Source organism: Onychomys torridus, chromosome 7 (genome assembly GCF_903995425.1).
Source record: "Onychomys torridus chromosome 7, mOncTor1.1, whole genome shotgun sequence".
Classification (NCBI taxonomy): Eukaryota; Metazoa; Chordata; class Mammalia; order Rodentia; family Cricetidae; genus Onychomys; species Onychomys torridus.
The window spans coordinates 92319759-92333065 of NC_050449.1; the positions used below are offsets into that span (position 1 = coordinate 92319759).

General features: G+C 40.8%; 1 protein-coding gene across 1 annotated transcript; it reads left to right on the top strand.

Moving 5' to 3' along the window:
* Positions 1–692: 692 nt before the first annotated feature.
* On the top strand, positions 693–12334 carry Dbr1 (debranching RNA lariats 1). Its single transcript, XM_036191623.1, has 8 exons — positions 693–1012; positions 1517–1641; positions 3665–3745; positions 5321–5406; positions 7004–7228; positions 9895–9975; positions 10191–10336; positions 11211–12334. The coding sequence occupies exons 1-8, from the start codon at positions 816–818 to the stop codon at positions 11914–11916; spliced, it is 1647 nt and encodes a 548-aa protein (XP_036047516.1). The 5' UTR covers positions 693–815; the 3' UTR covers positions 11917–12334.
* Positions 12335–13307: the final 973 nt, after the last annotated feature.

A 13307-nucleotide genomic window follows, 5' to 3' on the forward strand; every position in this document is an offset into this window, starting at 1 on the left:
TAAAGGTGTGGGCCACCACACCCTGACCTAGCTTGTCTTTTCTTGACTACGTTTTTTTCAGCTCTTTAAATGTGTGTACTTCTCTGGATCACCTTGATTAGATCTTCTTTTCTTGAATAAGTTTTTCAGTTCTTTAAATGTGTAATTCTCTGTGTCACCTTGATTAGATCTTCTTTTCTTGATTAAATTTCAGTTGTTTTCTTTCCTGGTTCCTTCTTTGCCATTCATTCTTCAGTGATTCATCGCCACCTTTTCTCTCCAGAAGTTTTCAACATACTCAGTTCCTTTCATTCATCTTGCATTATAGGATAAACAACAATTTGGTAGGAAAACACCCATTCCCCTTAGTAAAAAAATAATTTTAGAAATTCTCAAGGGACATAGTTATAAAATAATCACTGTTTCAAAATTGCATTTAAAAAAATTTAATGTCATCACGAAAAAAAATTCTTTTTACTTTCTAATTTATTTTTAAAGCGATTATCTTTGCTGGGAGAATTTCTGGAGATTTTATTTTCTTTTCTAGTTTTAAACTATCAAAACGATCAGATTACAAGGATTCAAGGATCCAGGAAGGCAAGACAACGCCCATATTAGACAAGCATAAAGTTTCTTCCTTGTGTGGGCAGTACCTTTCCCGCTCAGTCTCTCGCGAGACTTGGAAGTCGGAAGTTACACAAACGAATCTAAATTCGCCGCGGCTCTGTTAATGTTGGCGGGAGCCGGGCGGGGACCTGTGTGGTGCACTCGGCTGTGCGGTCCGTGCTGCTGGTGATCGAGGGCGTTGCGGTAGAGTTCCGCGGCCGGTCTGCAGGATGCGGGTGGCTGTGGCCGGCTGCTGCCATGGCGAGCTGGACAAGATTTACGAGACTCTGGCGCTGGCGGAGCAGCGCGGCCCGGGACCGGTGGATCTCCTTCTGTGCTGCGGCGACTTCCAGGCGGTGCGCAACGAGGCCGACCTGCGCTGCATGGCCGTGCCGCCCAAGTACCGCCACATGCAGACCTTCTACAGGTGAGGGGCGCACGGCCGGGCCTCGGAGCCCTCGGAGCGCACCCTGGACGGCCAGCAGGGGCGGCCTTGCGTGAGGTTCCTCCTGCCTCTGACCCCAGTCCGGAGGACCTGGCGCTTAGGAAATAGCCCTGTACTCCTTTCTGTAGACATCTGCCCGCCCCTTCTTCCCAGGAATCGGGGAGACGCCAGCAGTTTTAGATACCTACTTTGCAATTGCTAGAATTCTAGGATTAGTTAATTTAGTGATCCAGTTTTTACTGGACCTGCTGTATGCTAGTCTGGGTTCTAGAAGCCCAGACGATAGCCGTGAACTTAACAAAGTTGTTGACTTCAGTGAATGTCTACTGGCTTGAGCTCAAGATTTCATTCATTCATAAGGACAGGGATGAATAGATATTGGGGGACGTTTGGCCGTTTTTGAGCTCGGCCTTTTCCTTCTGACCCTCTATTGCTTTTTCTGCTATGGGTAATTTGACTCCTGACAACTTGACCCTTGTCTTGTAGATATTACTCTGGAGAGAAAAAGGCTCCAGTTCTCACCATCTTCATTGGAGGAAACCATGAAGCCTCAAACCATTTGCAAGAGTTACCCTATGGTGGCTGGGTAGCACCAAATATTTACTATTTAGGTATGTGTTTAAGTACACTTTTTGACTTGTCGGATTTGTACCGATTGGGAAGTATCTAGAGGACATATGGTGTTGGGGGATGCTGTTAACTTAAATAATCATGAGAACTGAGTTAAAACAGTTACTCAATGGCCAGTCATGAACATCCATCCCTCCTCCTTCTGATGGTTTAAATAATAGTACGATTACAAAATTTTTGCTAATTGTAGTCTATTTTTTCTTATTTTATAATGGAAAATGTTAAACATACAGGAACATACTATACCAAGTGGTAGAGTAAATTTCTCTGCTTGTTAACTTCAACAACTATTACTCTGTTATACCCCATATTTAAATATTTAGTATTGTTTAAAATTTTCCTGTGGGAGATGACTGGACTATAGCAAAATCCTACCCACTAGATTATTTCATTTGTATATCTTTGAGTGCATGATTTTTGAGTGATTTTTTTTTAAACACACGTAGTACCACTTTATACCTAACTAAAAGTAAGTTATTCATTATTGTTTTTTGCCTTGTTCCTACTCTTGTTTCTCTGTATGTCTAAGTTACCAGCTCTACAAGTGATTTGCTCAGGTAGAATGCAAACATTTGGTCTTCAGGACTCTCTCTTGACCTCCAGTGGGTCCTCTTCTCTCTTTTTTTTCCATGTAGTTTATTTGTCGTAGAAAGTGAAAGATTGTCTTGTAGCATTTCCTGCATTCTGGATTTGGCTGGTTGGCTTCCTTATATTATTTGGAATGTTCCTTTTATTCTGTGCATTTTCCATCTTTTAATGTTTGCAACCCTTTCATTTCTTTACTTAAATGTAGATTGTTTCTAGAGTAATTTTCAGGCTTTTCCATAACTTCAGGAATTTTGTTTCTCTGTTTCATTACTGATTTATCATCTTTCAACAGCCTCAGTGTTATGAAAAGTTGAAGTTGGGCAGGGCATGGTGGCACATGCCTTTAATCCCAGCTCTTGGAGGTAGAAACAGGTAGATCTCTAGGAGTTTGAGGCTAGCCTGGTCTACATACATAGTGAATTCCAGGCCACCTACAGCAGCATAGTGAGACCTGTCTCAAACAAACAAACAAAAAGAAAAGGTGAAATTGTCAGAGGAGTCAAAACTGAAATGTAGAAACTGCATGTTCTTTATACATTGTTCCTGTTGATTGATTCCTACTGTGTCATTCCAGCACAGTACATGTTTCTTCCTCCCTCCAATTCCTGCCACCCATGTCATGTTCAGCTGGGTGCCACTGTGTGTTTCTGTTTGATTTTAACATCCGACCTCATTTATCCTTTCGAATCCACTCAGTCTCCTGGCTGATTGATTCCAGGCTTTCTCTGCCTTGTGTATCATCAGCATATTAACGGTATATGAAGAGTAGTAACCTTATTATGACAAATATTTTCAAATAATATGAGGACTTGTTAGGGTCTGAGAGAAGCCCCTAAGAAAACCATCAGTCACGTATATAATCAGCAAGAGCACTTATTATTTCCAACATGTTGGGGTGGCAAATAGCGACCCTGAAAGGCGGTCAGAAGCTCCTTTTAAACAGAGTTAGGGGAATTCTAGGGAGGAGGGATTAATCTGGTGCTGATTGGTGGAGAAAAGATTAGTCTGGGGGCTGATTGGTGGGAGGCTCTAGTGGTTAGAGACCTTCCAGCTGCAGGGTAGGGAAAGCTATCTTTCACTTACGGGGTGGGAGTGAGGGTGGGAAAGGTGGGGGTGAGGGTGAGGGTGGGGGAGTGAGGGTGGGGCCCTACTGAGCTGACAGAAGGCTGGGGGGCACCTGCTGATTGGTTGCCCCTAAGTTGTGATCTTCTTGAGAACTGCTTGCTCAGCTCCAGCCAGTTCCAGTAAACAGAAACTAAGGCCTGGTCTCTGGCAGGGTTGTTAGAAACCTGTCATGGCTCTGATCTGGCTCCTCAGCCCTCTCAGACTATATAGAATTCCAGGCTTCTACATGGCTTATTCTCTTAGTAGATTCCTTCTACCTATAACATTTTACTGAATTGCATAATTTTTCAGGTTTGGCTGGTGTAGTAAAATACCGAGGTATAAGGATTGGTGGAATCTCTGGCATCTTTAAATCTCATGACTATCGAAAAGGTATTGTTTTGAGTGAATAACTTTTATATTTTAGAGCTTGCATGCCCTAGAGTAAAATGAGCAAAATTTATAGTTTGACTTACCCATCAAATTTCTTGTATATGTGATACTATTCTTAATTTTTTATTGTAAGTATTTTATGCACATGAAAATGTAGATACTATATAGCGTATCTATGTGTTCATGATCTAGTTTTATCAATTCAGTGTCAATTTTAATTTGATTTTTAGGAAATATAACAGTATAGGTATAACTGAAGTTCACTGTTGACCTGACTATCCTGTTCCTCTTCTTCCCAATAGACAGGGGATTGCGGTTTCCAATTGAGTGTCTATCACTGACTTGATTAGTTCATCTCACTGCTGAATATGCAGGACTCCTGTTGTAATGTGTTGAACAGTGTATTTTACTTGCATCTTTTGCAGCTTGCTTCCTGGTTTAATGTGGTTCTATTATTATTATTATTAATTTTTGTTGTAGGAATTTAGCAGAGTCACTGTATTTGGGGTAGATATTAGAATGAATAGCTGTTTTTTAGAAGTACTTTAACCTTGAAGAATCCTTGTGGAAAATGAAGGGTCATTGCAGCCATCCCAAGATTTTGGTCACAAGATGCCTCAGGCACACCTGAGACTCTTGTCTTATTGTGTATTGCAAATGATACATAATAAAGGACTAGAGTCACGGGGGCATGTGATGCTCTCCTTTAGTAGGACATGTAATTAGATTAGGGACGTTGGTATGAAGAAATGCTTTGTGTAACAATCAATAAGTACATCTTTGTACGGCTGTTCGGGGTTCAGTTCATCAGAGAAGGTGGATCTTCCTGCTGCCGCATAGGCCTTAAAATTTCATCTTGGAGTGTCTCCTTTCTTCAATCAACCTGTGCTGCAAGGTGTACCCAATGAATTTTTTCATTTCTTTTACATCTGACCACAGTTTCCTCTCCCTCCTCTCCTCCTCTCCCCCTTCCCCTTCCCCCACCAGTCCACACCTCTTCGGTTTCTGTTCAGAACTCGGTTGGCCTCCCATGGGTGTCCACAAAGCATAGCATATCAAGTTGAGGCAGGACTAAGCTCCTCCCTTTGTATTAAGGCTGGGAGAGGCAATCCAGTATGGGAAATAGGTTCCCAAAAGCCAGCTCCAGCGTTAGGGACAGGCCCTCCCACCTACAAATAGACCAAGCCATACAACTGTCATACATAGAGGGCCTGGGTTGGTTCCAGGTTTAACATGTTTTTGAAATCCATGTCTTTACTTGTATCTGTAATCTGTTCATTTGTGGATAGTTTCATTGTGTAGACACACCACTGTATCTAACTGGTTTTTAGTTAGAGCAGTGGCTTAGATTCATACATATTGCACAAATTTTATGAATTAAATTGGCAACTAAAACACATTTAATTGTAACTGTTAATTGCAAGTCTGTTCCCTTACCCCTCTGCTCCTTGGTGTTAAATAGTTGGCATGGACTACAAAGATGGGCTCTTTGTTACTGGTCCATGTGAATGTAAATTTGGAACCACTTTTGGAAAGACAGTTTTGGTAATACAGTTTATTTCTCTTCAATTTCAGGTCACTTTGAGCGCCCCCCTTATGATTCATCTACCATAAGGAGTATATATCATGTGAGGAATATAGAGGTCTACAAGCTAAAACAGGTGTGTGAGAAGTACATAACAGTAGACTTGAAATAAATTTTGTACTAAAACGTGTTTGATCATATTGGCTTGCAACATTTGAGAATAGCAATCAGTATTTCTAAAATTCAGAGTTTGAATAGTCTTTAGGAGGTTCACAGGTGAACAAATTTTAATTTTTAATAGTTAAAAGTTTATTTTAACATGCAGTTATAAAACATTTAATTTATGGTTTCACATATTATACTTAGGTTAAGAATAAAGTGTATGTGCTAAAATAAAATAATATTTTCAAATATTTTAGCTGAGTGTGATGGTATAAACCTAATCCCATCATTTAGTAGGCTGAAGCAAGAAGATTATGAAGTTGAGGTTAGCCTGGGCTACAAAGTAGAATCTTATCTCAAAAGTGAAAATTTTATATTACTAAATTTTAGTATTTGATAAAAATAACTAAATAACAATCTATAATAGAAAACAACTAACGGGAAAGATGATCAAGGATATGAGAAGGATAGAGGATACTGTGAAGATGGTCTCACAATACTGACTTAACTGGTGAATGAAACTTTAGTTGTTAAGAACCCACCACAGGGGTGATACGGGGCTGAGCTGTTTTTACATAGTATTTTATACAATCTCGTTCAAGTTTGGGAAGGTAGCTCTCAGTCTGCCTTCCCTAGTTAAGAATACTAAATCAAGGTCTAGCCTGACAAAAACCCTGCCCAGGACCTCCCTGTCTTAGTACTCATGTCCTGTGTTGCCCCTAGAGCTGCAGTGCGTGGTGTGCTCACAGGCCTTTCCTACGATCTGGTGGTTCTTTTCTTTTGGATGTTTTTACCCCTTAAGACCCAACTGGATGCTGCTATCCGACCACCACTTCTCTAGTTGGGAGCCATCGCCTCTCTTCAGTTCCGATGGTCCATCCAGTGACTTGTCCGACCTACATTATATATTGTTTTAAATAGTAATTGTTTCAGTTTAGTTTCCCAAGTACATGTTTCATATTACTTGATAGTGCTAAAGAGGAAGTAAAGTATAGAACATATTTGGTTTTTTCTCTAGATATTAATGTATGTAGCAAAGGGAGAATTTGTAGTTGGTACTATGTGACTACGTTAGGGGAAAAAATTGTTGGTAGTGCAGAAGTCTGTACCGAAGGTTGACCATGCAAGTACTCTACCACCCATTTACATTCCCATCTCCTAGTTTTTTCCTGTTAAGTTTTTGGGTTTACTGTATTACATTGAAATCTTATTAAATCTGTGTCCTCTAGTTGTTCAAAATTTCTTTACTAGGTGAATTAACACAGACAGCTAGATTATCAGTCTATAATAGTGGGTGCATGTGGTGTAGAGTGGGAGGGATTAGTTTTGGTTAGTCTATTTTTTTTCTTTTTTTAAAAAGATTTATTTATTTATTTAATGTGCACTGGTTTTTGCCTGTATATATTTTGTGTGAGGGTGTCGGGTCAAACAAATTGATCCAGGAACCAGGACCAGGAATTAAACCTGGGTCCTCTGGAAGAGCAGTCAGTTCTCTTAACCATTGAGCCACCTTCTCCAACCCCTGTTAGTCTGTTTTTAAGAATTTTCTTTTTGTTCTTCTGTTCTTCAAGTTGAAGCAGCCTGTAGATATATTCTTATCTCATGACTGGCCAAGAAGTATATATCATTATGGAAATAAGAAGCAGCTTCTTAAGACCAAATCTTTTTTCCGTCAAGAAGTGGAAAATAACACGCTAGGGAGTCCTGCTGCCTCGGAGCTGTTAGAGCACCTAAAGCCTGCATACTGGTTTTCTGCACACCTTCATGTGAAATTTGCAGCCTTGATGCAGCATCAGGTAGGACAGGTCCTTATCTTTAATAAACACTGAACATCCATGAACTAGGCACCATGGGTACAGTGGTAAAGCCAGAGACGGGCCATGCGGTGGTGGCGCTTGCATTTAGTCCCAGAACTTGGGAGGCAGAGTCAGGCGGATCTCTGTGAGTTCGAGGCCAGTCTGGTCTACAGAGGGAGGTCCAGGACAGGCACCAAAACTACACAGAGAAACCCTATCTCAAAAAAAAAAAAAAAAAAAAAAGGCAGAGACGGAAACACAACTCTCCTCTTAGGAGTTCCTTACTCAGTACTCAGTGTGGGAAAGAAATGAGCAAGCAATTACAGAGCAAGGTGAGTGTGGTAGGAAAGGGCTGAGGTGTTGGAGGGACCCAGGCTGACTGGTGGGCTCAGATTGGTCCACTGATGGAGAGGACAGTTTCCAAAGGACTGCATGTCTGAGCTGCATCTGGAGGTGTCAGGAGGACAGAGTCTATGAGTGTTGTAGTAGAGGGACCAATGCTTGAAGACTTATAGGTCTGAGTGCACAGTGCACTTGGTACTAGCTCCTATCCCTGAGGTGCAGAGGCAGATGTAGACAGAACAGAGACAGAACTGCTTTCTGGGTAGAGCTTGGGCACTTACTCCTTCTAGAGTGAGTCCACATCAGAAAGGGCCTTGGGAATATTCTCAAATAAAACTGTTTCAGAAACCTTATACTTGTAATGTAGGGGAGGGTTCGGTCCAGTACTTGGGGAAGCACTGTGTGTCCCAGCCCTTCCAGAAAGACAGTGCTCATTGGGGCATTAGAGCTCTGAGAAGGTCTCCAGAAGACTTGCAGAAGTTTCCAGCTGTTAACCTGCATTTCCTAGGTGGCTCCCCAGTGGAGTACTTGATGAGAAAGCAAGATTTGGGTGTTAACTGGAAGGTGATGGGAAAGATGGAGACCAGGGGAACCAGGTGGTTATTCTAGAAAGACTAATGGGCAGGTTTGTGTGTGGAATGGAGTGATGTCTACAGAGAGAGGGTGCTGCAGAGCAAAGGGCAAGGAGCACAGAGAATAAAGCAGACTGTAGAGAGTCTTTGGAGGCAGAGCAGTAAGCATTTGGTGAGAAGGAGGGAGTACAGGATGACTACCCACGGTTTTTTTTTTTTTTTTTTTTTGGAGGGGTTAGGAAACCATTTAGAAAATTCAGGGAGATTTCTTGAAGTCTTATAGAATTTCTCAGTCTTTAATGCATTAATGAGCACTTTGTAGAAAGAAATGTCATGTGTAATGCTTCCCTAACTACTTTCCTACTTTAACAACACTTCTGAGATAGTTTGTATCTGAAAGTACTCCCAAAGCACTTTCAGCTGTGGTCTTACTCCAGAGGGGCGGAAGTTACACTTTCACTTATCTGTGGCCACTCAGTGACTGTGCTTGCTTGACATCCAAGCATGCCTTTCTACATCCCAATACTTTCTTTTGCTTAAGAGACAGTGGAGATCTCCTTATGTAGATCAGGCTGGCCTTGAATCCAGATCTGGCTGCCTCTGCCTTCTGAGTGCTGGGATTAGGGACTTGTGTTACCATGTCCAACTGACTCTTGAGCTGTTTTCTTTTTGGTTTAGTTTTGTTTTTTGTTTTTTGGGTTTTTTGTTGGTTGTTTTGTTTTGTTTTTAAGACAAGGTTTCTCTGTGTAGCCTTGGCTGTCATGGAACTCACTCTGTAGACCAGACTGGCCTTGAATTTACAGAGATCGCTTACCTCTGCCTCCAAAGTGCTGGGATTAAAGGTGTGCCCCATCACCGCCCAGTGGAAAAAAATAGTTTTATGGGATATAATTTACATATCAAGATTAACACATCTTAAATATGTAATTCATTGATTTTTTTTGTTGTTGTTGTTTTTCGAGACAGGGTTTCTCTGTGTAGTTTTGGTGTCTATTCTGGATCTCATTCTGTAGACCAGGCTGGCCTTGAACTCAAAGTGCTGGCTCTGCCTCCCGAGTGCTGGGATTAAAGGCGTGCACCACCACTGCCTGGCTAATTCACTGATTTTTAAGTAATTGTCTAGAGTTATATGAATATCATAGTCCAGTTTGTTGGTTTGTTTTATTGAGACAGGGTTTCTCTGTGAATCCCTGGCTGTCCTGGAACTCATAGAAATCCACCTGCCTGTGCCTCCCAAGTGCTGAGATTAAAGGCATGCATCACCTGGTTCACAGAGCAGTCTTACAACTTGTCCATCTTTTTCCCCAGAATCTTTTGTGTCTATCTGTAATCAGCTTTGCATCCGTAGTTGTAGACAACCACTGATTTCAGTTGTCTCTTCTGAATAATTCATGTAAAAAGAGTTCAGGTTTTTAGCAGCTAGTTTCTTTCACTCGTTTGTTTTTATGAGTCACTCATGTACCACACGTTGGTATTTGGCATCATTGTTGTTGTATTTGTCTTGAGTTTTGGGGGAAAGGCAGCTGATAGTGGTGAAGTGCTTTGTGCTCCACTGTCCAACTTGGTGTAGACTTTTCCCTTTTTCTTGTCTGTCTGTCTTTTTCTGATCTTTTTCTCTCTCTTTTTTCTTTTTGGTAGTCATTCTTTTGACACAGAATTGGGAGCACATAAGAAATGTTGTTGCTGCTCTATTCAATATATGAATTGCTTATGATGTTTTAATATTCTTAAATCATGGTTTGTGTCATCTAGGCCACAGATAAAGAACAAGCAGGCAAAGCCACCAAGTTTTTAGCTTTGGACAAATGCTTACCACACAGAGACTTTCTTCAGGTAATAAGAAAATGAGTAATTTTACAAAAGTTTTACTCTCCCAGTGATTTTAAAGAAATAGTTTTTACTTCATAATTTATTTGTACTATTTATAATTTATGTTTTCTGAGAATTTTTTGGCGTTGTTTATGTTAACATTTTAAATGAACTAGATTTAAAATTATTAGAGTGTTAACATAAATAAATTACCTAAAATTTCCGTTTTCGTCCTATAGGTGTTAGAAGTAGAACATGACCCCAGTGCTCCTGAGTACTTAGAGTATGACGTTGAATGGCTTACTGTTCTCAGGGCCACTGATGACCTGATCAATGTGACCCGGAACCTATGGAATATGCCTGAAAATAATGGTCTGCATACCAGGTAGTTTTGCTCACTTCCAAACTTGTCCTCTGCACTGTGTCCAGTTTTGTCTCTGATCTGTGTTGTATTCTGGTCCCTGGAGAGTTTGCTTTGTCTGCAGAAAAGATGGGGTGAGGTGACAGTGTGGTTTTGGGATCTGAGCATGTGGGGAGCCTCCTGGCAAGTGCTTGCTTGATGTCCTGACACATTTGTGAGGTATAAGTAGTTGCCTGTTGTCTCTAATTTGGGCCTGCCTGGGGGACTTACACCCATTAGCCCCAGCAGGCACTGGCCACGAGACCCCAACTTTGTACTCAAAGTTGACTAATAGTGGAGAAAGCTACAAGTTTTTATCTGAGGCTGACAAAAGAAAGGGTCTGTTAAGCGTCAACCCAAGTTAAGTTTATGAATGTATAAGCATGCTTCAGACTATGGCATGGTGAAGGCTTAGTTCACATACACGTATTTGTTTTGAGGGATGAGTAAAAATTTTTTCTTAGAATTGTTTTTTATTTCTAAAGATTCTTTGCTAAGTTGATTATAATTTTACCATATAGGTTTTTTAATTTTTAATTTTTATGTATATGGATAACCACCCTGCATGAATGGCTAGGCACCATGTGTATGCCTGGTACCTATGGAAGCCAGAAGAGGGAGTCAGATCTCTTGAAACTGGAGTTACAAATGGCTATGAGCTGCCATGTGAGTTCTGGGAATTAAACTCAGATCCTGAGAGAGTGGCTAGTGTTCTTAACCACTGAGCCATCTCTGCAGCTCTTGTGTAGAATTTTTAAAGTTTCTTTTTTAATCCTTATGACTGGAGTCCATACTTAGGGTTTTTACTAACAGTTTGAAGGTGATAACATGTACAAACCAATCGCTCTGATTGTTACAGATGGGATTATAGCGCAACGGAAGAAGCTATGAAAGAAGTAATGGAAAAGTTGAACCATGACCCCAAAGTTCCCTGTAACTTCAGCATGACAGCTGCTTGTTATGACCCTAGTAAGCCACAGACACAAGTGCAGCTGGTTCACAGGATCAGTCCGCAGACTACTGAATTCTGTGCCCAGCTTGGTATCACAGACATTAACATCATGCTTCAGAAGGTCAAGAACAAGCCTTATCTGTTTGGTGAATATGAAGAGCAGGGTGATCTGGGGACCGATGACTCTGAAGAAGACCGGAGTGAATACAACACGGATACCTCTGCCGTGTCCTCCATTAATCCAGATGAAATCATGCTGGATGAAGAGGAGGAGGAGGGAGTTGTAAGTGTTTGCAGTGACATGAATACGCCTTCTGTAGAACCTTCCTCCGATCAAGCTTCCGACTTCTCCACAAGCTTTTCCGACGTCAGGAACTTGCCAAGCTCCATGTTTGTGTCTTCTGATGATCCGTCCCATTCTCCGACGGGTAGGGAGGGGAAACCTGGTGAGACTGTGCAGTCTGGGGATGAAAAGGACTTAACAGAGTTTCCACTGAAGAGGCTGAGTAATGAACATGAGCCTGAGCAAAGAAAGAAAATTAAGAGGAGGAATCAAGCCATTTATGCTGCAGCAGCAGACGATGATGATGATAACAATGAAGACAAGGACTAGTCTTAGTGATGTCTGTAGTAGGTGATTTCAAGACCCTGTTTTTAGGGTTGAATTTTTGATTTATTACTGGACTTTGTAATAATGAAATGATGAAATTTCAGTTCTCTATCAACTTTGTTTTTAGGTGTATGTTTCAGATATAAACGTATTAAAATTTCATATGAAATTTGGTTGATGACCAGTTTTTGAAGACACTCACTTCCATTTCTGTCAGCACTTACTGCATTTGAGCTTCGAGAAACACTCTTCTCTAAGAAGGGACTACGGAGATAAACTAAGATGAGTTTTGTAAATGTTTGGGTGCATAAAGTGTCACTTGATTGCTGAAATTAATATCCTGTTGGCGCTTGCGTATTATATTTTAGCCTAAATTTTTTTGTAACTGTGGTAGCTATATTAAACGTTATCTTGGCCCAGTGCCGTTTAGCATTAATTACCAACAAGATTGTCTGACTGCTGGCTCTTGCTGCATGACAGGTTACCAGGAGTAAAGTACTATTAGATGCCCACGTCAAACATCTCCACCCCTGTCTCTAATTACCACACCTGGGCTGCCTGAGGAGCTTGTCTTTGCACTTGGGAACAGAATCATGGATCCGAGGGCCTCTGCATCCCACTGCAATCCAAATCCAGGCATTAGTTTAGGGAAATCCAGGAGTGGTGCGTTTCTATTCTGTCAGCATTTGATGTCAAAGCTTTGGGACTCTGAGGCTTTTATGTTTGTTCACTTCCATTTTTTTCATTTAAAAGATTATTTTCTTATTTACATAAGATATTTGAAACTGAATCTTCCCCACTAGTTTGAATTCCACAAATTCAGATCATGGTTTTCTCCAGAAAAGTTTTTCTAACAAGAAAAAGAACACACATATGCCTGAGGCAATTTATAGTATTAAACTACCCCGAATTTTTTTTCTTTTTCTTTTTGGTTATTAGAGACAGAGTTTTACTTGGCTGTCCTGGAACTCACTTTGTAGACCAGGCTGGGCTCAAACTTGGAGATCCACCTGCCTCTGCCACAGAGTGCTGGGATTAAAGGCCCATGCCAACATGACCTAGCTCCTGAAAATTCTTAAAGCAGAAAATAGTTACATATAAGACAAAATGCCAGAATTAGTAGATGTTGATTCTAAAAAACAAACAAATGCTCTAGTTTTCCCCAATTGTGAAAGAATACAATACAGGCTGTGCAGGTCTCAAACAAGTTCCAGATTAGCCAGGGCTAAGTAAAGAGACTGTCTCAAAAAAATTGTAAGTATGCAAATACAAAAATATTCTTTTTTTTTTTTTTTTGAGCTGAGGATTGAACCTAGGGCCTTGTGCTTGCTAGGCAAGTACTCTACCACTGAGCTAAATCCCCAACCCACAAAAATATTATTCTTATAACATTG

What these genes read in the sequence shown, in the direction of transcription:
- Dbr1 (XM_036191623.1), top strand. Translation starts at nt 816, where the DNA reads ATGCGGGTGGCTGTGGCCGGCTGCTGCCATGGCGAGCTGGACAAGATT. An exon ending in ATCTCATGACTATCGAAAAG is followed by an intron (nt 3,746 to 5,320) that starts GTATTGTTTTGA and finishes CTTCAATTTCAG; the next exon opens with GTCACTTTGAGCGCCCCCCT. An exon ending in CACACAGAGACTTTCTTCAG is followed by an intron (nt 9,976 to 10,190) that starts GTAATAAGAAAA and finishes TTCGTCCTATAG; the next exon opens with GTGTTAGAAGTAGAACATGA.